We start from the raw sequence: 23,189 nt of genomic DNA, 5'->3' as shown, positions 1-23,189 counted from the left end.
TAGGAGCTATCCCCAGTCGCCATGTTGATGACCCTGAGTCCAAACTATAGAGACTCATCACAACACAAGTGACAATTCAAACACTCACCATGTTGGAGGACGGAGTTTCTTCTTGATACCCAAGTAGACCCTCAGGTTCCTGACTGGCCAGTCACGTTCCGGACGGTTACTCTGGAAGGGGGACAAGAAGAGGGGAGGTCATTGAGAACAAGGACTGTGTGGGAGGATGTGTCTGCATGTGTGCCTGTGCCAAACTCACTCGGACTTCCTTGTACATCCGAAGTGAGCTGGAGTTAAGGATGAAATATCGGTCGTGGAAACTGCCAGAGGGCAGCCCCAACCCAAGGATGCTTCTCTCCTCCCGGAATTTCATCATGCCATGTTTGGATGGGTCAACCTTATTGGCTGGAGGGCATAAGATAAGGAGTTAACATTTTAAAAATGTTCCCAAAAATGTGTATTGTGACAAACTTGTTTACCCAGGTAGATGATCATTGCCTCCATCGCAATGTGCTTCTTGATGAGAAGATGGGAATCGGTGCCAAAAGAGTGAAGGATGGGTAAGACTCTCTCCCGATAGTGCAGAGGGCGTTCTGCGAAATAATCAGGTAGACAGGGAACACAAAGAGATGATGACAAACAAGTTTTAGTCAAATCACAGTATTGGGTCAACTGGAACTACAAGAGACACAATCATTTAATTCATAATAGTTTCCCACCTACATAGCAAATTTTAAAAAGCTTCCTCAGTGTTTTAGTGCCCAACTGTGACAAACAACTACAATGAATCTTCTCCAGCTCATCATCCATTTTTTTTTTTCATGAAAGCAACAAAGAATCAGGCCAATTATTATTTATTTTGTTACTGGCATTTGAATAGCCACCTACAGGCTTTCCGGAGGTGAACCAGATGGCCACCAAGAAAGAATCTAAAAAAATAATACACTGTTGAGCTTGGAACGTGCGTTTGTGAGTTATTTCTGCTGAAATCTACTAACGTGAATTCACATTACTTTGTATTTAACTATTAAATGCTGTGAATTAAGTCTCACCTATTTCTTCCTTGTCGATGAACTCCCAGCAGTTCCAGTACTCTTTGTCCTTAACAGGAATGTTGCGCCTGTCCAATATCTCACAGGTCAATTCCGCTGCTGTCATAGAAGCAGGGATCTGTGGGACGAGAGCACACGTTTCAAGTTAAACCATACTAACGTCAGTCTTTCATAGACAATAATAAATATATATAAATTATAAATATAAACACTTGATGGTCAAAGCTACCTTCACATGTTGCTCAGTAGTGTCCTTCTTTTCCTCCAAGTAAACTGTGCAGATGAAATGCCCGCCAGGTTCGGTGCTCTGAGGTTTTCAGCAGACACATGGAAAAACATTAGTAGTGAAAAAATACATTCACTTATGCACATCGACAGCGCACGTCTGTGCTCTTAACAAAATGTACACTAATCATGTACATATTTTAATATAATGTTAAAAGTGCACACAAGGCAGTCCATACAGTGCGGCACTGACCATGAAATAAATAAATAAATAAATAAATAAAATGCTTGTGACTCACAGGAAATTTGGTGTTTAATTTCTCGCGCACTTGGATGATAACCTTGATCTCTTCCAGCTGCTTTTTGAGCTGTTGCTCATCCACCTACAAAGTATCAGCAAATCAGCAACGTTGTTACGTCAGGTCAGGGAAATTTAGATTAAGAATAATATCATGACGGGTAACAGCGTCAAAGTCTAATTCTTGAGAAGAAATATCCACATTTACATCTTCAGCTAAACTCGGAGGAAAACTAAATACGAAATTGATGATTACATATGCACTGCGTTTTAATGTGATTAACAAACACCTTAGAAAATTCACTTGACTGCATCTGACCTTAAAGATGAGCGTGTAGTACTGGATAAGGTCCTCGATGGCACGGCCTGCTGTGTAGTCCTTTCCGTCTGTCTGGAACAATGTGGGACCAAACACTATGGCCAAGTTATGGAGATTCATTTGGTTCAGCTCGGAGAACCGCTGCACACTGGAAGATAAAAAGCAGGCCGAATGTTGGCGTGGCTTTGTGTATGTGTGTGTGTACGTGTGTATTACTCACCAGTACAAATGATTGATAAGAGCCCGTAGTGTTGCCCTGTTAACACGAGGAAGTTTGTTCAAAAGCGTCTGATACTGAAGAATTTTCATATTTTCATCCTGAATGGCTGGATCGAGCGAGAGGAAAGAAAAATGTGATTGGATGAGAAATACTTTCAAAAGTCCCTCATGCTGCGCAAGTCGTGAACCTTACCAGCCGTCGTAAGCCAGGTACCGCCGTCTTCGGATGTGAAAAGCCCTTCTTCCAACTCCCTGAAGAAGCGTTTGAGAGTGTTTGAGACGTCGTCCACCTGGTGCTCGCCTTCCTTCAGGCGGAGGCTTCGAGCATCTCGACGAAACCTCTCGCACAGAGCTGCAACGCGCGAGTTCACGCCGCTCTTGCGATATATCCCCTCGGACGTTAAGCCTACAGCAACCACAGTGCGATCGAGATGTGAGGATTCGCAAAAACGAATTGGAATAAACTGCAGGTGTATTTGGGAAAAGAAAATATGTAGAAGCATATTTATTGCAATTTGTGCACTGCACGTTCACATTTCTTTGAATTCAAAGGAAATCAAAACCACTGTACACCCTCAACTGGTCACATGTCAACAATTTGTCGTCATTATCTTTATGTTAGCCGTATAAATGAAAACAATGTGTACTACCACGTGCTTCTCTTGCGTTCTGTTCCTGCTGCGTTTGTCTTTTTTTTTTCCCAACGGCTCACTCACCGCACTGTGTGATGTAGTCGATGCAGCTGTGGACTACGACTGGTATGTCTGTGTCGGTCAGCTGCTGCTGACTCAGAGTGTCGCCTCCACTCCCCGCTGCAAACTGGATGGCAGCACACCATCCAGCAAAATCCAACTTCCTCTCTCCCTCTATGTACAGTGTTCTTCTAGGCAGAGTGAGGACATAAACAAATGAAGAAAATGGGAAAGGAGGACAGAAAATGGAAATGTAGTTCTACATTATACAGTGTGACGGCAAAACAACTCTCACCTTCCTCTCTCCACCAAAACTAATACTTCATTATCTTGTTGAATTGCTGAAAAAGACAAAATAATCGTGTTCACAATCAACATTCCGATTGTTTGAATCTTTTGAATGACTGCATTCAACTCACAGAGCTCATTAAGCTTGCGAAGGTGTATCTCTTCTTCCTGGTTGTCATCCAGGTACGCATGAAGAGTGGAGCCCACCAAAGCAAACCAGCCCACCTTGGACGTTTGGAGGTTCAGGCCATCTTTACATTTTAGTCGCCCAATCCGCTCAAAGCCTAACCTCAGTAAAGGCTCCGCTCGGGCTGGGATGAAGCTCTGCAAAAATCAAAGAAATTACCAAGATAGATCATTTGTAATAAATAAATGCTCTCCTCCTCTTAGCTGAACATTGGAACACATTGCAAAAGTCAAAGTTCGGTAATAATAAAGAAGGCTGGAGTGGTTTGCTTGTGGAGAAGGGGCGGGGCTTACTAGAAATATGGTCCTGAGGTCACTTTAGTACAGTGTGTTCAGTCATACTGTCTTAACGGCGAGACAGGCAGGAGCCATGGACCCAGAGAGCATTGCAGTTGTGTTTCCCGTGACAACCAAAAATTCTAATTCAATACGAATCCCTCTATTTTGAAATAAATCACAGCGTAGGGGAGATATCTCACGCGAAGCTTTACCCGAAAATTAAAAATGCATTAAAACTGAAGGATAAGCCATCTCACTATGTAAAGCGCAGTTTGAATTGTCTCATGAAATGTGCTATACAAATAATTTTGCCTTTGCTTGCCTAATGCTATTGTGTTTTTTAATCCTCTTATTATTCTTATGAGTAGTTTTCATGGCAGTAAGCAGAGGTGCATTCAATGTTTGAGGATTTAGGATTAAGAATAATTTCATACACCAAATACTTCCATCAATCACAGTCCCATTCATAGTAAACCTTTTTTTTAGTATATCATTTTGTTACTCAAGAACGCCAGTTTGGGAGAGAATCTCGAGCTGTCGTTAAAGTTGTTCTCAACGGAAACAAGTCGCAGCGTTTCCTTCCTCCACTCGCACTGGGTCAATAAGATGGTTACCTTGGCAATGGACTTCACCCATTCTTTGTGGCTGCATGGGTCATCGGTGCCAAAAAGATAGAGACGATCTGATTCGGAGTAGAGCTCGAAGGTGTGCTCATACCTACGAGGTGAGACAAGAAGACTGCTCAGATGTGCGTTTTTGGCGTAAAACACAAACAGCAGATATGCATACCCATGTTTGTCGGGTACATCCACAGCCAAGCAAACTATTTCTGAGGCTCTCAGAGCTCCATTAGGATTTGAGTTCTTGTCACTCTCGTAGTAGCTGAATGTGCCATCATTGAGTGTACACCAGCGGCGACTGAACTCTGCACACAATTATTAAAGATGTGGAAAACTGCAAACGACACATCAATATCATACAATCCACTACACAATGTTGGGTGGAAATCGATACTGTTAACTAGCACGCCTCGCATACCTTCTCTGGCTTTGCGCTCTATAATAGGCCGAGCCATAGATCCAGTCTTGAAAAGGAAGCCATTGTGATACACGCTCGTTGGAGCTGAAAAGTGCACCTCTTCCATGCCTCCCTCCACCTCTAACCGAGGAAGATCTGTGCAACAAAAATCAAAGGCGTGAGGCAAAAAAGATTTGCATAATTAACAGTAAGAATTAAACCACAAAGGAACAAGCCAATGCAGTATAAATGTGTTATCTAGTTAGCGGAAGTGTATACAATATATTTGATTTGATGTATTTTACGGATAGAATTGTCTTTTTAAATGTTAGCAGGTAGAATAGAATAGCAAAAATAACGGTCCATCGTTCTAATGAAACTAAAGGCTGGCCCTTCATCACAAACATGCAGTCATGCTCTACCTGTGTTCAGATTGTGGCTCAGTAATACAGCTTGCAAGGGTTGAGAGTGTGTGTTGGCTAGGGAAAGAGGGGTGGGACAATCGGCCATGCCAGTTGAACAATTTACATCAGCTCCGCAGAAAATCAGGCTTAATGTCTCCAGCACATCAGTGGACCGCACATTAATGCACAATGCCTGTGGAAAAGGAGAAAAAAACGATGTTAAATTAATCTTGACTGCTTAATGCAGTCCATGACTTGTATTTCCTATATTTCTTTTTGTGTGAACTAAACGTGAACTTAGTGTGCAGATGTGATGACTTTTTACATTTGTCAGTTCATTATTTGGATCTAGTTTTCAGCACCATCTTGTCACCTTGTTATAATTAGGAACATAACTCTAAATGGGTGTTTACATGAGTTGTTGTTATGACATTAAAAGTGATATCACATTGACAAGTATTGAGACAAACCCACTTTGTCAAAACATTTCATCCATGTAATGTGTTTCAACCATACGCTCATGATGGCAAATTTTGCATAATACAGTCAAATATAGCATAGCAGAGTAACTGGAGAGAAAAAAAAAAGCTGAAAATCAATCGCATAACTTAAGACCGCAACATTAAAATGGTGACGGGTGAAAGGGTTAAAATAAAAAAAACACGACTAATCTTCCGCCCAAGAAACAGATTCATACGAACATGTGACAGGAAACCTCAACGCTCGAAAACCAAACCATAACTGTCACTAGCAGTCTAGCACGGACGTTACTTTCTCGCACCACGAGAGGCCTGCATTAAGAACACTGTGATTATTTGTCTGTCCTCTGTCATTGATGATCCAATTATCCAAACAGGCCTCCACTCGACCTTGAAAAGGTCTTGTGGAGAAACTGAGACATGAACTTCACACTTGGGAATTTTATTTCAAGAAATCTGGCAGTGTATAACGTAAACTAAACACTATTCAAGTATATTGATATTTTTTTTTACTGTGCCATTTTAAGAAGTTGATTGCGCGGATCACTCATTGAAATTTTTAGAAAAATAATTACAAGTGCCCAGTCAAACCATGAGGCTGACAAACAAAAACGGAAGCGGCTCGATAATTGGAACATAAAAATAGGGGGAAGCACTGAGAAAACTTGTGAGCGCAACGATACAGTTTTCTATTTTATCCACATGACATCCTAATCAGGCCCACAAGCACAATACTCATTAGCTGCTAAGCTTCCAGTCACACAACATAGACGGACATCGCGATCTGATCAAACACAACAGTACATTAGCATAGCAGCTGCTGAGTGATGATAACCAAGTCACATAATTCTCTGTTTATGTGTTTCAGTTCAACAAATCTAATTCAGCCCCTGGACATTAATGTGATTGCTTGCATGCTGAATGTAGGTTAGTGTTACATATCAATAGCTTTCGAGAGTAGGGACCCAATTAGAGAAAAGCACAACCAGGAAATGGCTGTGTAAATTCAGACGCCCTCGAAAATCTGCTGCCTCGGAAAGAAAATGAATGGGATAACACACGCACACACATAGAGGGAGGAAAGATGGGGCGGGAATTCAAGAATCTTAGTCAACATCCCCAGAGAGGGAATGAGAGAAACACAGCGATTTTATCTGGGTGTGTCTACAATCACATAACTCCATCTGGCTGCTTGGAGAGCAGAAGGAGGAAAGTTAGAAATGGGACTAAATAATGAGGAAGGGGACAGAAAAACAAGTGTGAAAAGAAGATGAAAGCCTGAGATTGAGGAGACTCATTAATCCGACACTCCTTGTGCTGGTAGTGAATGTCATGCCCGCAGATGCACACATTCTGGTGTGCACACCCATATTTCTACATTGGTCCAGATATTAATTCCAGATGAGGAAAACTATTTTTTTCCACGTCATTTTCCACCATTACCTCACCTGAAATAGTTTATAGAGTGGGGTGGAATGACAAGGAGAAATAACAGACAAAAGGGGTTGACTTCAAAAATGGAGTGGGCAAAAGACAAAAGGAGATAAGATAAAAGAAACATGAAGCAAAAATGAATATATAAAAAAAGAGAGCATGACTAATAGGTCAAATGAGTGAAAAAGTGCAACTTTTCTTCTTCTGTTTGCAAAATCTCATTGGAATGGAACCATACAAAGGTTCCAGCATCACCACCTTGCAAATTCGCCTTTCCTCGCAGTACACAATTATTTTTTTCCTTTTTTTTTCTCACCCTCTTTTTCTCTGTTTAGGTGTTAATGATGGCTGTCTTTGACCTTTTCTTTATGCAAATCCAATTTCCTTTAGGCACTTTCTTAGGTTTCCGCCCCATTTGGTCCACATTTGTTTTGCTGTGCATTTTCTGTCTGTCTGACATGTCTGTGATCTGTTTTGTTTTTCCTCTACAAATTCACACAATTGAAAGAACATCCTCTAAGACCGGTGATTTCATTTTTTTTTCCCGTGGCTCATGCATGGACAGAATTGGCTCTCTGAAATTGACCTATTACCGATGAGCAGTTGGCATGACAGCAGTAAACCAAGGTTAAAAAAAAAAAAAGAAAAAGTATGGCTGACGGATGAGCCGCCCGTAGCAGGACTGGCTAACAATATGCCAACACGATACAGCTCATTACCCCATTCAAGAGGGTCTTAGGCTCACTTTGCCATAAAGCAAGAAAACTATTTATTCTATATTATATCCGCTCTACTACTCAACCAAACCGGTTTGGTAATCTATTGCTAACAAGCCAACCGACAAATTTAGCTGAAAACATAACCTTGGACTTTCACACTTGGTAGAGGTAATAAGACTTTTTTTTGGAGGGTGGGGGGGCAGTTGAATTGAATGTTTCTTGTTTTTTTAATACTTTGCCTTTGTCGTGTAGCTGCATTAAAAATGCCAAACAGTTTAAAAATGTATGACAGTGATGTATGCCTCATATAAACCTGTTCGACATTACACAACAACGATGCAATATTACATAATTTTCAAATGTGATCTCAATTCACCATCATGCGTCATGTAGCCAATGCTGTGCCAAGCGAGGGCACGCTCACGATAAATGTGGGTCATAATCGTATTTGGGGACAGCAAACAGGACTTCAACAAAGTTTTAAACAAATGCAACAAAAGATGAGAACTGTGTCTTGACTGAAGTATAGCAAAGCACACACACACACACATACACAGTCAGTCTTATGTTAGAACTTTCTTTGTTAGACTGCGACATTCTCAGTCATGCAATGCATATTCAACAATCATTTTGGACTGATTAGTGCAGGACGACGGAAAGTTTACTAACTGGTGGCGAGGACAGAAAGCTGAAGAAGGGGTTGTGAAGCACTTGTGAAATTGAATGAAAGCGACGAAGCACAATGATCTCCATTGACAGAAGAGCCAATCATCCACAGTACACACACACACAAACAAACACACACTAACACGCAAAATATGCCTATGCACGCTGACCTTGCTCAGCCCACTCCAGTAAGAAATAGTGCAAGCACAAAGGCTGCAAAGTCAAATCACTTTCAACGTAGTCTCCAATCAAAGACAAAATCAAATGCTGCCAGAGATCCAAAGTCCATTTAAACAGATTCCTGAGTAAACTCCTGCTTCCAGCACTCACTAAAACAAACAGTCACTCTTTAAAAAGGCCCAATGCACATAAACACACACTGAGATACAACATACACTAGCAATAAACAAAATCTTACTTGTTGGCTTCCGCACAATTTTCCCTCTTTAAGGTGCTACAGTCCACAATTCCAGGGAGAGGTACGCTGCTTTACATCACTGAAGTTTGAGACTAACTTGAAGGAATACTAGACATTTAGAAGCACTAAAATGTACCAGCATTTGAGAGAGAAACTTTCTTTGGCAGTCACAGGCCAGCAATGAAGAGCACAGGAGGAGGAGGAGGAGGCGGGGTTAGAGCACATTCCAGCTCACGCAGTGAGTAGTGATGTCACATTCGAGAAAGGGAGAAAAACAAGGAGAAAGGAAGCTGAGATGTGGGAGTAAAAAGGCAGAACCAGATGAAATGGGCTTTGGGCTTGACTTTTAAGTTTTCTAAAGAGCTGCAGATGTTTTGCTTGACCCCTCACACAGTGCCGATGGTCACAGAGACGATTCCTCGCAGAGAGGCTTCTGGATTCCATTAGGTCCAGCATTGCAACAAAAACAGAGAATTCAAGCTCTCAAATGACAGCCAGCAAGACAAACAGTGAGAGTAGGAAAAAAAGGGAACATGATCAAGCAAGAGGACTGAAGCAGAGGAAGGCAAAACAAACAAAAATTAAAAGAAATGTTGTTACACTTTTATCTTTTACATTTCCCAAATGTGTAACACACACACATACACAAACACATTTCCACTTAATCTGGTGGGAGTGGGGGAGTACCCAGTCAGGTGGTAAATGTGAGTCACTCACTCCCAAACTCAATGAGAGCAGCCGTCATTGTTTGCGGTTAAGTGGGTTAAGCCACATACGAGCGAGCCGGCTGGGTCGCAAATACCGGCACATTCATCACACTAATGGAAGTAAAACGCCCTGAAAAACTTTCAGGGACTTTTTCTTTAATGCTCTCCAAAACTGCTTATGATGGTGTGACGATTATTCACTGCACAGATCACAACAATGTACGATTGTGTCCACGCAATCAGTTCTCAACTGTTTTAAAACACTTAAAAATTAGCAACAAATTAGTACGCAATTGTGATTCAGAAGCTACATTTATTTTCGCATCATCAATTCTGTTTGACTGAGAGTCGAAACACATAAACCTTCTTACTGTATATGTGGGAACTTAATGCTGTTTTTTTTTTCTTCTTACTCACACAAGAAATATCGCTGTCAGATTGAGTGATGAGTGTTTTTACTTTTGATTTTGACAAAAAAAAATATGCTGTGGTTAAACCTGTCAATCATTTTAATGAAAGAGGGATGCAAGAGAAAAATCGATTTCATGTGTATTCTTGAAATGTTCCGCCGTAGTATACGTGCTGCATTGAAATGTGAGCCTCGAGGGCAAACACGGTGCAGGCGACACTCAAGTGAGTGGCAGCGAGGGTGTTGACACATACATACCGTAAAAACGGGTGTCACGTAGATGAAGTCAACATGTCGAGACAGCGGTCAACATCTAAATCCTCCCAGTATATATCAATGCCTGCCTAAATGTCTGAATCCCCCCCCAAATGGCCTCACTATATGCTCAAGCAATGCACTTCTTTAGAAACAAAAGCGAGTGAATTTAAGAGGAACGTGCAACTTACGTTATTCAGCTCTCTCTGGTTTCCGTATAAAGGGTGATACTTCCTATATTTGCCATGGCGGTACTTGTTAGTGATGAAACGCCGCCGGTCGTCGCTGCAGCTCGAGGGCGACAGAGCTTCGCTAGGTGGGACGTTTGCTGCCCAGAAACCGTTAACACGGTTGTTGCCAAGCAAGAGGAACACCTGCACAGGTGTGGAGGGATACAACACTTTGACATTGTATGTTCTCCTGGTAGTGTACACACTTGTCATTTATTAGTAGGGCCCCACCCAAAGAGTTTTTAACATTTCCATCAAACGCAACTGCCACAAATTATGTGTGTGTATACCTGTACGAGTTCTTCGGTCCAAACCTTCCTGTCCATTTTCAGACTGCGAACCTTAGAGATGTTAGGCCCCAGTCCTCTGTGCTCTCCTGAAACACATGTACACATCGAACATTCCGACTTTGAAGGAAACCCACATGTGTTCTGTGACATACTAGTATGAAATACTTTTGTTGGCTCCAACTCTTAGATCAAGAGGAAAGTTTCCCCCCCACACGACGCACATTTGTCTTACATTCTCGTATCACATCAAAAAGCCATACATTCCTGATATACTGTAAACACATTTGGGAAAATACTCAAACCATCTGTACACCAAACTTCTTTCTAATTCTATAAAGATGTTATTCTCTAATCCAAAAAAATGCAAACCTGCACATCGCTTGCAGATCAAAACACACAAGTTGATGGCCGCCCATTCCGGCTTGGGGGCGCCGCAATCGGCGCAGGAACTGTTGCTTGGCTCCGCCCACATCCGATCAGCAACCTCGCTATTGGACAAGGCCTCACCTATGGCATCGGTCATTGCGTCTACCCACTGATCTTTCAGTTGCTCTGACTCTGCTATGAAACTGCGGACAGACACAAACAAACTTCGAAGTGTTACTGCAGCCATCGCAACATCAATGTAATCAAGTAATGGGACTCAAAAAAGTCCAAAGTGAATCCTTTCAAATCTTCTCACAAATGACTCTTATTCCGCTTTTGTCTGGCTAAATATATTGAAGTTGAAAACTGGGATCCAAACCAACTTCCAGATATACACAAATAGATTAAGTAGTACTTCTTCTTTTTAGGCCAACACAATGTCTTTTCTCTGTGTTTAATTTAAAAACCTTGTATCCACAAATCATTACAATAAATGAACAATCACAAGACTGGCACATTTCTGATTGTAGGTCAAAACAAATCCTCTTTGAGGGACTGGATTTTGGACCAACGTATTCAAATTAATTTTTGAAATTATTGATTTAAGATTCAACAGCCAACCAAAAATATACTGGTCATATGACAAGTACAGTTTCCACATCCTGTCAGGCTGAGTCTTTTCACAGTGGGCGGTGACGTGTCAGACAGTAAATGTCTCTCTCACACTCGCACACACACATGCATGCACGCACACACACACGCACTAACGATCGCAAATAAACCACACAAACCTCTCCACCACTAACATGATCTGATACGAGCACTAATACATACAAAATAAAAATCATGCAGTTCAAAAGTACAAACTCAAGTCTGATTTGAAAAGAAGGAGAGCAGGTATTACATTTTGTCTGCACATACAGTACCTGAAAATGCGGTAGGGTGTAGTGAGATCAAAACTGCGTCGATCAGTGACTTTAACATTTCCTACATTCATCTCAATTGATGTGATGCCCACTCCAATACGGTAGTCCTAAAGAGAAAAAAAAACAGAGGTAGTTGAAAATCAGTACTCAGACCGTTCATGCGTAGTACTTACTTGAAAAATAGTTCACACAAAAAAAAACCTTCGGAAAGTACTTTAAGTCTACAAACTAGTTATACAAGAAAATTACAACCACGCACCTCTATATTTTTATAGAGAAAGACCTTGTCCGAAGCCACAACCGTATATAGTTTGGAGCGTAGACCTTTGAGCTCTAAATAGCCTTTAAACTCAGGAGTCAAAGGTGAACCAGGGGTGAATGTACTGCGTCTCTGGCGCCCTCTTGTGCAATCCTGCAGCAAATTCACCCATTCATTTCTCTCAGCTGTATGCACAAGAAGCGAAGGGGGGGGGGGAGAAAAAGACATGCACACAAACAGTAAAACCAGTTATAATTGCACAAGGTACTATTTAAAAAATAAACAGTTCAATAACCAGACTAACCGTCACTTTCAGCTTTAAAGATAAATGTGCGATTATTTGTGATGACCTCAAACTTAAGCTCTCCCACACTTGTCACATTAGTTATTGATGCTGTCGAGATGATTCCCTTAGAATAGACTTGCTGTAAAAGATATCAGCCACAAAAAAAATTAACCAAGCGGAAGAATATCAAAACAAACAGAATGGAGATATGGCATTGTCAGCAAGTTGTTACCTTGTCATTGTCAAAATATCTCAGGTAGTCAACATCTAGCTTTACCCATCGTCTCTGATAATAAAGGGCCCTGTGTAGAAGCATACACATAGAAGAAAACACTCAAAGTGCAGGAATGTGATATCACACACTAGTGACCGACCTCTGGCCTCACAAGTCCTCTTCTTGATGGTGACAAAACGTTACCAACTTATCACAGACACACGGACTGAACGATTTTAGGAAAGATACCGAATTGCACTTTTTCTGACAAATGTTGTGATTTTGATTCAAATGACAATTTTGATCAAATCAAGCTTCTGTGCGCGATCCACTATGTACCCTAACATTTTAAACATGAAAGAAAAATGACATTAAAACCTTGAAAGCTATTACTTTGACTGTGAAAGTGAAATATTTACTATTAAAAGACTTTGACGACCATGAACAATCGCAAAACCTAAAAATCGTTCAGCTCTGACAGACAACATTTTTGGAGAAGAAGAATGTATTTTGCAAATGGCAAGGCAACTCCACAATTTCACAAGCTCCATGTGTAACATCCAGGTGCCCTAATACTGTCCATATAGTGATGTTTACACATGCATCAATAGTATGCAGTCGTCCATGTTTAGCGTATCCACACATTGTGCAGAAGGCACAGCCAAATGTTTATTTTGACCAATCATAAGGAACTGCTGACTATGGCTCTTGGTTAGGACTGTTTCTCCATATCTGTGCACCCATATTCAAAGTTGCTCAATATGTCATACCCCTGAGGTGGATTCTTGTCGAGCCAGCCCATCTTGATGACAGCGGCGAGCTGGGAGCTGTCTTCCTTAGGGGGCGACGCCAGTCTGCCAGTGTTGGGCAGAAAGATGCTGCCTTGCAGGGGGCTGAGGCCTGCTTCCTCCCACGCGCTAGGACTACAGATGAGCACAAATGAGCACCTACAACACGACGTAACACTAACTTCAGCAAGAAAAACAGCGAAGCATTGCCCTCAAAATAAAACATGAATGTTGTTTGTGGCAGAAGAGAAACGACAAGTTTTTCCGGTCCCTTTGTGTCAGAAATTACAGGCAACCTTACGTACACTGTAATCAAATTCACTTTCACTTTGGGGCCAGTATGGAGTGAATTCCTGACAGCAGTCATTTCAAGTGCGTCTCACTGCGTGAAGAGGCCGGTACGCAGCGGTACGGATTACCAGCATACCATTTTGGCCTCTAGTGTACCGGGACTGTTTACACCGTACCTCTGTCTTCCTCCTTTGCTTTGGTAATTTGGGTACCTTAAATTAAAAAAATAAATAAAAATACTATTGAAAGTTTTTGAGCATTTCTTCCCCTGACTCTAGTTATAGTTTATTTGGCATGTGCGCCATCATATACACATGTCAAGGAAGCTGCAAAAACCTTGCCATCGATGCAAAGGCTCACTTGAAAACAACATTTCTATAAAAATCACAAATTTAGGACGCCAAGAATTAATTACCCCACCATTGTAGGTGCATTCAAATGCAGTTGGACATTTCAAACTTTGACATTAAATCTATCTATCTATCTATCTATCTATCTATCTATCTATCTATCTATCTATCTATCTATCTATCTATCTATCTATCTATCTATCTATCTATCTGTTTGCTAATTAAAGTACTAGTGTGCCCGAGTTTGTGACAAACACCAATTGTGTGTCTTTTGGTGTGTGTAGTAAATATTATTGTCGGGTATAACTCACTCATCATCTTCTAGGAGCTCGTCATCACTGCATAAAGAACTGTACCGCCCCTTCACTGTCAGAGGCACTTGCAGGGACATTTCCTAAAGGGTGAGACTGTTGTCATTCACACAGGTTCTAAATGAATGCAATTCCGACAAAGACCTCAAACCTCATACCCTGTCTAAAAGGTTCAATGGATGAACACTGGCATAAGATGTGTCCGGTTCTTCATAAATATCAGAATCGGAATCTGGTGGGCACAACGCTAAAACAATTCAGACAATTAGGATATAAGCAGGACTGAGACAACATAAATGCATGCACGATACTTTTTAAATACAACAAAAATCATGCACACACAAAAAAAGGATATACCCAATAGTATAGATTCAGAAAATGTGTAAATGGAACTAAAGTGATCAATTACACCGAGGTAATCAGCAGCAGCAGTCTTTGCAGCATTAACTTACTGCTGCTGGCCCTAAGAGCAGCTTTTGTTTTGCTTTGTTTACAACTCATGCAGCCACATCCGGTTCCGAATTTGAAATAAATCTGATTGATAGAAAGCGCATAAGAGAAAGATACATATTCATAGTGCTCACTTGTTTGAAGAGGCGGCTGGGGGACTCCTTTAGCAGGCACGGCTATTTGAGTTGCAGCTTGGCTTGACTGTTGTGTGACTTGTTGAGTTTGCGGAGTCATGATGCGAGGTGGAAGCTTTGGAGTTTGCTCTTCAAGGAGCCCATCAGTCTTGCTAGGAGGAGGACTGGGGGACAAAGAAGAACAGGAGCGGTCACCAGAGGTTTGGGGACCAGAGGAGTCTTGGAGGATCACAGTGTCGGTAGGTTGGGTCAAAATTCCCCAGAGACGGCTGAGTCTATACATCCTCTGTTGGAAAGAATCCTTTCAACAAAATGTTCTGTCGATGCTCATTCCATTGGAGGAAAAAAAATGATCAAGCTTCTATACAGGGACTACAAAAACAAAGGTCTTCAGACAACTTCCTTCCACACAACTCTGACAGCTGCTCTTGAGTCCATGTTTAGAAAAAATATAAACCCCTGCACAACTTGTCTCTCCGTTCTTCCGCCCTGTCAAATTTTCTCTCTCTACCTCTCATGTTGACAACATGTCTGAACCTGCGTCCTCCTATGAGATACTACGTGTAAACAACATACCATGGGATCCAATGTCTAAATGTTGGAGAGAAACAAAACATTAATATTCTACGATTTGTTTGACAGGAGAGACAGATTTGACTCATCCCTCTGAAGAAATTCCACCCATTTCAACATGGTGAACAACACGTGGGTGTCTTTTTACAGTCGCCCTCATGTGGTTCATGTCTGAAATTGGCACGCAAATAACCACAGCAAGTGTCGGTCATTGGAAAGGACAGCAAATAACTTTCAGTTTTATGTGGAATTAAAATGATAATAGGACAGCACAATGAAGGAGCGATTAACAAATCTCACAAAAGGATTCTAGTTCATCAACATATGACGAGTGACACGAACACATTTTCACAACAATGGAATTCAGACCATTGTAATTGAGCAACATGACGTCATACTAAGCATGACCACTAACTAAAACCTCATCGTGTCATCATCAGTGTATGAGTCCTCTCAATATGCCTCCCAAAAATAGGCCCACAATAACGGGAAACTGGACTTTTGGCATAGTTCCTCCTATTTCTGTAGAGGAAGAGCACCGAAAGAAAGGCGTACACTTATTTTGCTATAAATCAGTAGCTGCATATTTGGAGCGCTTTTTCTTTCAATTGTTCATTTCCACAAACAAGCTCACATTAACTCGTATTACACAATCGAATTTCGGTTTTCTTACAATGTAAATTGACGCCTTAATGCTTGTGTCGAATTCTGGGGACATTTATAGAAAACAGCACAAAGCCAATACTGAACAAACAAATCCTTCTATTTGACACCTAATGATTTGTGGCAACCAACATTATGCAGCAATGCAGCTTGGGGAAACTGTTTCTTGTCCTGCTAAATATAGTAACCACAAGTTTAAACAAACAAGAAAAAATCTAATATTAACATGTTCCATTCATGTGTGCAGCCCCCAGAAAAAAAACATCCATTATTTTAAATACATTAAAATTGTACATAGACTGTCTCAGGTGGTTTTGTTGTAAGCTGAACAAGAAATCAGACCAGCTAACCTGAAAATAGAAAACAGCAGAGACTTTATACCTTCCTTGTTTGAGATACGGAAGGGAGAAGGGGACAAAGGAACGATGAAGAGACATCGAGAATATGAATAAAGTTACCTGTTGTCATGGTAAAAACAAGTCCTCTTCCCCTTATGTTGATACAGTTGTTTTAAAAGACACGCTTGTCAGTAATATGAAAGTCAGAATGAGAGAGAGAGAGAGTGAGAGAGAGAGAAAGAGACAGAGAGAGAGACACAGAGAGAGAGACACAGAGAGAGAGAGAGGAGGAAATGGCCTGTTCACCAGAAAAAAAGGAGGTGCAACAAAACACGTTGATAACGACAACAGGACAACATCTGAATGTGAGCAAAACTGTCAAGAAAATGAAACCAACTTCCCCATCCATTACCCACTCTCTCAATCTCTCCATGTCAATCACAGGGTAGTTTGGAACATATTTTCGTTCTCTATTGTGACTTCCTACATCTCACTGCAGCGACTTCCTTTTTAAGAGAGAGCAGTTTGCAAAGAGCATGTGTCCAACTCAAGAAGAATGACATTAGAACCATTACGAGCAGTTTAAAATATCAGAAAGAAAAAAAAAAAATACATTTCTTGGCATGTTCTCAACTTCAGCTCAGTGGCCTAGTGGTAGAGTGTCCGCCCTGAGACTGGAAGGTTGTGGGTTCAAACCCCGGCCGGGTCATACCAAAGACTATAAGAATGGGACCCATTGCCTCCCTGCTTGGCACTCAGCATTAAGGGTTGGAATTGGGGGGTTAGATCACCAACTGATTCCCGAGCGCGGCACCGCTGCTGCTCACTGCTCCCCTCTCCCCCAGGGGATGGATTAAAATCACACGGGGATGGGTTAAATGCAGAGGACAAATTTCACCACACCCAGGTGTGTGTGTGACGATCATTGGGACTTTAATCTTAATCTTTAATCTTCAGTATAGGTCGTTAGTGAATTGTGTCATTGTGTCCAGCAGGTGGCAGTGTTGTCTCATAAATATTTGACTTAGTCCAGTTTGGCCTGCTACATAAACATCTCAGAAAGTCATTATCCTTTGCCCTTTAATAAATCAAAGTCCAAGTATTTGGTCTGAAACCTTGACAACTGTCGCGATAGAGGTTATGCTAATAGGAGTAGCAAACTTACCTTTCAATTCTGGAGGAAGAAAGTACAGGATGCCTGCTTGGTATTTTTGGGGGCCCTCTTGGTGGTGCCGAGCCAACTTTTGGAGGGAGAGGCGGAGCGTTTCTCTCTTCTCTGGGGAGAACGGTGAAGGCCATGGGGGGTATAGTTGGCATTCTATCGCTTCTCGAATCCTGGATCGACAGAGTTCGGGTGTGATGAGCCTGAGGTGGCTGGACAGTTTCTCGTGTGACGTTCTGGGTTGAGGTGAAGGATAAGGACCGACTGTGTGCGGCTGTGTCTTTGATGAGCAACTTGGTGTGTTGAGGTGAGGTGGGGCTTTGTGCCAGGGGTGAAGGTGTCAAGGCCGTTGTGAAGCGTTGTGGCGGGCAGTTCAAGGTGCTTCGTGGGGGCACTGGCGGCAAAGACGTATCACAAGACGGATAAATGAGGGGGCTGGAATGGGAGTCCGGCAAGGCTGGAGCACTGGAGCGGAACCTTGATCTCTCTTTTGGTACTGGCCTCTTTTTCTCGGCATCTCCATCTGCCTTTTCATTATGTTCAGGAGTCACCAGCTCCTCTGTCCCTCCGGTTTTCTCTTTCATCCTGGATGCTTGTCTGTCCCTCGGGACTGGTTTCTCTCTTTCTCTGGGTGCAGGTTCAGGGGTACGCGCATTTTCTTTCTCAGCTTCACTCACAAAACGTTTTTCCTGCGTTCCAGATATTGCTTCCGCAATCAAGGGTCCACTCTCCTCCATAACTTGCTCGTGCTCTGCTCTTGGGTCCTGCGCAAAGATTGAATGCGCATCAACTTGCAGGGAGGTGACATCTCGAGTTTTGTTCAGACTGGCCAGGATGCGTCTCCGGTGGCCCGGAAGAGATATTCCCATCTGTTCCAGCTGATCTGGTGTGAGCTGATAACATTCCGCCAAGGTCAACAGGCCCGCGGTCTGAAACGCTTTGGAATACTGTTCGAGACGAAGCCCGCATAACCAGTCCCACACGGTGACTTCGGACTCAGAGTGAGACATGGCAATGCAGTCTTTCACACTTCAGCTCACCGTCCATGTAATCTGCAGAAGAGAGATCAATTTAATGTTTGTCTTTTCCCTGCTTGTACCGGCCAGGTCAATAAGTACAGTAAGCAGATTGTAGCCTTGATTAGCACACTACTTGGGTAAAAGATATTTTGATATTAAGTTAAAAGGATAATTAGAGGATTATTCCATTAGGCAGCCTCTGAAGACACGCAATCACAAAACACAACAGAGAGAGGAAGTGCAATTTACACCACAAACATCAGCGCGCACACAGCTTGTCCAGTTTACGGCACGCTACTCTCTGCGGGCCAAATCAGTTATGAATGTGAAACCAATGTTTACATATTGCCTTTGAGAGCTATTTTTAAAAAGCTGTTCATTTGCTGTGGGCAGCAAGTTAACGAGAAGACACATTGTCTGGCCTTTCTATCATGTCAATGATGGAAGTCACTCAAAATGCATTGCTGCCGATATTGACCCATCAATCAGGCGAGTCAGGGTTGCCACGGCAATGACACTGTTCACTTAATAACAAGCCAGTGTGCCAAATAATTGTACCTGGATAGCAAAAGTCACAACACACATGATGGGAGGAATGGAAGTGTAAGATAAAGAGACAAGTATCCCTGCTGCGATTGGAGAAAGACATACTGCACAACAGTGAGTTAATGTTGAAACAAGTGCAATTTCCTGTCAGTTTGTACTAATTTGAGTAGGACCGTTTTCTGAACCAAAAGCCCCTTCTTTCAGTTCAAATTAAAAGAGCTTCATGGAAAATTATACAACTCGATTTAGTGTCTTGCTCATTAAAGGGGATGTCAACTGAAATATTTTTTTAATTCTGTGTTCTGTGCGGACCACTAGTCAAAACACAGTCTTCAGAATAAGGTTTTGTTTGTGGAAGATGAATTAAACTGGCAAAATCCTCCTGTTTTTATGCATCTTGCGACGTACTGTCGACTGCAAATGACATCATGGATGCCAGGTCTCAGATGACAACCAATCACAGTGAGCTGTGATTGGTTGTGACTTCTTTTTTTTTTTAGCCACATTTAATTATTTACGTTAGGCCGTATCATTCACGACTCTCTTTTATGTGATGTGTCAAATTTAGACAATTTCACTTGAAAAGGACTTAAATCTGTTTGTTAAATTCGAACCGATCAACTGTGAGGCCCACGTGTAATGATTTTTCCTGACCCCTCCTGTTTCTGTGCTGAGTTAGTCGAAACTTAGTCACTGTGAAGCTGTGAACCAGAACTCAAACTGATCCCGATCTTGGACTGGGCGACCAACCATTTATCCAAAAATGTCAACACACTTCTTTAGAATGCTGAGGTCAACATTGGGGTTTGCTAGTTGAGCAACAGCCTACATCCTTTTTCCAACGTCCTTTACCTCATTATGTGACAATCCCCTATAGTTTTCTCCTAGAAGTGTTTTGCTTTCTGCACATTTCAATTAATTTATGTCCCCACTCTCTCCTATTGTCTTGATATTCACCTCCCACTGCATCGCTCTCGGACACAAAGCAGCCAATAACAGGATCTCTGTGTGGCCTTCACAATGAAGCCGTCTGTTGCTTGGGTACACATGCACGTACACACACGAGCGCACGCGCACACACACACACACACACACACACACACACACACACACACACACACACACACACACACACACACACACACACACACACACACACACACACACACACACACACACACACACACACACACACACACACACACACACACACACACACACACACACACACGCGGTGAAGGAACACTTGTAGCCTCTGGTCACACATTATATAACAAGCAATCACTTAATAATGCGTGTGAATAGGTAATGGGGGTCCCTGAGGCAGTGCTTCAGGCTTCATATCCTCTTTTTTGACAAGTATGCTGAGCCAGGATGCATGCACAAAACTCAAGACTCTCTTTTTAAACACATCATACAAATGACAAGGGGAAAAGTCAGCGTGTTTCAGGGCTGAAAAAAACATTCTGTTTGAATTAGCGTTAAGCTGCAAGCATGAAACACATTCAGTCACAATATTGGGTATACCTGTACAATTTAATGACATCATTTTGTTATCATTTATGGTGTGAAATGTGCCATATAAATAAAGTTGTATATTTTGTGAAATCAATAGTAGTTTTCCTCTGGATGGTTGTAGTTTATATTTAACCCACTTGAGATTTGTTTCTAGCTAGACTTTTGAATAACCTTCATTTAAAAAAAAAAAAAAAAAAAAAAGGTTTTGTAATCCATTCTATGGATATAACAGAGTTGCTTAAGTCATTTCTATGTACAGTGAAGTCGGTGTGGCAATGTTAAAGGTGTTCTCTTCTATTTGGAGTTCTGCAAATAAGCCTTGCTGTGGTTTATTGCAGTATGGCTGTAGCCTTTTAGTCATTCTCAGGATTGAATGATGTTCAGGATGGCGTGTCACTGACGTTCAAATGAGAGCAGATCATTAGTTAATGAGATCAATGATTGCTTAGATCTACTATTCTGCCATCAGCGCCATACAAATACACCACCTAACCTAAATGAATTTTAAGAAGTCGCATATCATGCGTATATACGGGAGTATGGTACAATGTATTTTATTGTTGCTTCTCTTTTTTAGATGAAAGTTGTATATCATAGACAAAAATGGTATTTAAATCTCAACGTTTGTTTGTTTGTTTGTTTGTTTGTTTGCTTGCTTGCTTGCTTGCTTGCTTGCTTGCTTGCTTCCTTGCTTGTTTGTTTATTAGTTTACAAACTATATATAGCAAATACAGAAACCGTAGTTATTCATCCTCTTTTTGTCCTGGTACATTATTAGGAAAACAAGAAAAGGACATTTTCTCATTGTGTTATATTAGCTACCGGATGCATTAAACTCCACAATTGGTTAGTCATGTGATTCCTAGCAGATGTTCAGAATGGCCACACAAAATACAAAAGAATACTCTGATCGAAAATGAGTAATTCACTCACCCTTGGTCTTGCTGCTCACTTTTAGCCCACTTTCAACCGCATCTCAATGATGAGTCAGTGTTGCCGGTAAAGAACCGCATCCCAACAATGTCCCAGTCTAGTGAGCGTGCCACTGTGTGCGCGAGAAAAGGCACATGCTTCTTACTTCTCGGTCAACAACATTTCACACTGTTCCAAACTAAGGTTATGCAATCACTTGTGTGCACATTTCCACCAGTTTGGACAGTTTCACATTGAATAAGACGAGAAAGTGTGACTGTTAGTCTATTGCAAGTAACAAAATCAGGATAATGTCAATGCAAAAACTACAAAAATAAGTCTCCAGGCCTTTCTCATGAGCCCTATATTATCTTGCCTAGTGTATATCTTTTATTTATTTATTTTTAAATATTGAATTCAGCTCAATTAGTCACGTCCTATGTATCCAACATTTTCTTTATTTAACCTGCATAGATGTACATTCTGCTTGACCTGCCCCTCGATTCCCGCAACAACAAATGTCCCCTCTCAATGTTTCATTGACTGACTCAATCTTGAGTAATCCAATGAGTGGTGGATGTGACGGCAATGGAATAGAAAGGGGAAAAAAGTGAATACTTTGGAATTTTTAACACTTTTTTAATCTCAAGGGATAATAAGCGCAACGCGTGTTGTGCTGTTTAATTTACTTACTGACTTATGTTTATTTGTTTGTTACAATTCAGACTCTTAACTGCTTAATTTATGCAAACGCAGCAAACCCTAGATAAGAATCAATACATTCAATTTAGAAACCACCAAATGAACGTTTTACCAAAGCCCCAAGTATATTTGTCTTTCTTTTTCTTCTTTGTTAACTTTTGACCTCTTTATATATACACACACAACAGAGTGAACACGCTTTTGAATACATTTCAATATATTCAAAAATGTACTGCATAAACTGTTGCAGTGACACCGTTTTCCAAAAAAAAGTCCACTTGTGATCATACGTCATCATTTCATTTACATGCAATAGCTGAAATTACGCAGCGACTGGGGAAAAGCAGAAATCAGTTACGAAAATGAGTGTTTCCCCCCAATTATGTTGCAAGCTGCTTAAGCAGAATGAATTCCAATGCGGATCAACGTGCTGTTCGTCACAAGTCCACTTGCTCGCCCTGACAAAAAAATATTTAGTAGTTGCAATCAACCTACAAACCCCAGAATTATATCATCCAACTGCGGCCACCAACACTGGCGATCACTACATGCAGAATCACACTTTATCGCTCATCACGAGTGTCAGTCTATTACTGCTGTGGCGAAAGTTAGTTTGGAGAAAGAAAAAGTTGCAATTCAATGGCTTTACCGTTTTAGTCACCGGCCGAGTGAAGTAACTTGCACCAGCATCCTCAACAACAGCGACGCCAAATAGTGGTTAACATTTTCTCACGGATGAAACAACAGCAAGAAATACTTCACAACCACACACTAATCATGAGTAGAATCAAGGTC

General features: G+C 41.4%; 1 protein-coding gene across 11 annotated transcripts in view; it reads right to left on the bottom strand.

Annotated features, from left to right (window-relative positions):
* Positions 1 to 23,189, bottom strand: part of LOC119132173 (arf-GAP with Rho-GAP domain, ANK repeat and PH domain-containing protein 1-like) — a 29,700-nt gene extending 6,511 nt beyond the window's left edge. For 5 of the 11 annotated variants that reach the window (XR_005099804.1, XM_037267186.1, XM_037267181.1 and 2 more), the window contains exons 1-30: positions 23,044 to 23,189; positions 21,714 to 21,825; positions 17,701 to 18,749; positions 14,962 to 15,125; positions 14,536 to 14,624; positions 14,378 to 14,460; positions 13,408 to 13,584; positions 12,656 to 12,725; positions 12,442 to 12,562; positions 12,138 to 12,322; positions 11,879 to 11,985; positions 10,956 to 11,155; positions 10,587 to 10,672; positions 10,258 to 10,440; positions 4,998 to 5,172; positions 4,597 to 4,731; positions 4,348 to 4,483; positions 4,173 to 4,275; positions 3,225 to 3,417; positions 3,101 to 3,146; positions 2,830 to 2,996; positions 2,307 to 2,519; positions 2,115 to 2,220; positions 1,895 to 2,042; positions 1,577 to 1,660; positions 1,282 to 1,359; positions 1,053 to 1,170; positions 480 to 593; positions 260 to 405; positions 89 to 171 (exon numbers count right to left, since the gene is read on the bottom strand). Coding sequence is in view for 10 of the 11 variants with exons in the window: in XM_037267186.1 (XP_037123081.1) it covers positions 89 to 171; positions 260 to 405; positions 480 to 593; positions 1,053 to 1,170; positions 1,282 to 1,359; positions 1,577 to 1,660; positions 1,895 to 2,042; positions 2,115 to 2,220; positions 2,307 to 2,519; positions 2,830 to 2,996; positions 3,101 to 3,146; positions 3,225 to 3,417; positions 4,173 to 4,275; positions 4,348 to 4,483; positions 4,597 to 4,731; positions 4,998 to 5,172; positions 10,258 to 10,440; positions 10,587 to 10,672; positions 10,956 to 11,155; positions 11,879 to 11,985; positions 12,138 to 12,322; positions 12,442 to 12,562; positions 12,656 to 12,725; positions 13,408 to 13,584; positions 14,378 to 14,460; positions 14,536 to 14,624; positions 14,962 to 15,125; positions 17,701 to 18,707 (4,517 nt within the window). In the remaining variant the exon portion in view is untranslated. Of the gene's footprint in view, positions 1 to 88; positions 172 to 259; positions 406 to 479; positions 594 to 1,052; positions 1,171 to 1,281; positions 1,360 to 1,576; positions 1,661 to 1,894; positions 2,043 to 2,114; positions 2,221 to 2,306; positions 2,520 to 2,829; positions 2,997 to 3,100; positions 3,147 to 3,224; positions 3,418 to 4,172; positions 4,276 to 4,347; positions 4,484 to 4,596; positions 4,732 to 4,997; positions 5,173 to 10,257; positions 10,441 to 10,586; positions 10,673 to 10,955; positions 11,156 to 11,878; positions 11,986 to 12,137; positions 12,323 to 12,441; positions 12,563 to 12,655; positions 12,726 to 13,407; positions 13,585 to 14,377; positions 14,461 to 14,535; positions 14,625 to 14,961; positions 15,126 to 16,655; positions 16,783 to 17,700; positions 18,750 to 21,713; positions 21,826 to 23,043 lie in introns of those variants that run through there. The other 6 variants (XM_037267183.1, XM_037267188.1, XM_037267189.1 and 3 more) reach the window with 6 other exon arrangements.

This window comes from Syngnathus acus, chromosome 13, assembly GCF_901709675.1.
Source record: "Syngnathus acus chromosome 13, fSynAcu1.2, whole genome shotgun sequence".
NCBI lineage: Eukaryota > Metazoa > Chordata > Actinopteri > Syngnathiformes > Syngnathidae > Syngnathus > Syngnathus acus.
Note: the sequence above shows the minus strand (reverse complement) of the source record. Positions and strands in the feature narration are given on the sequence as shown.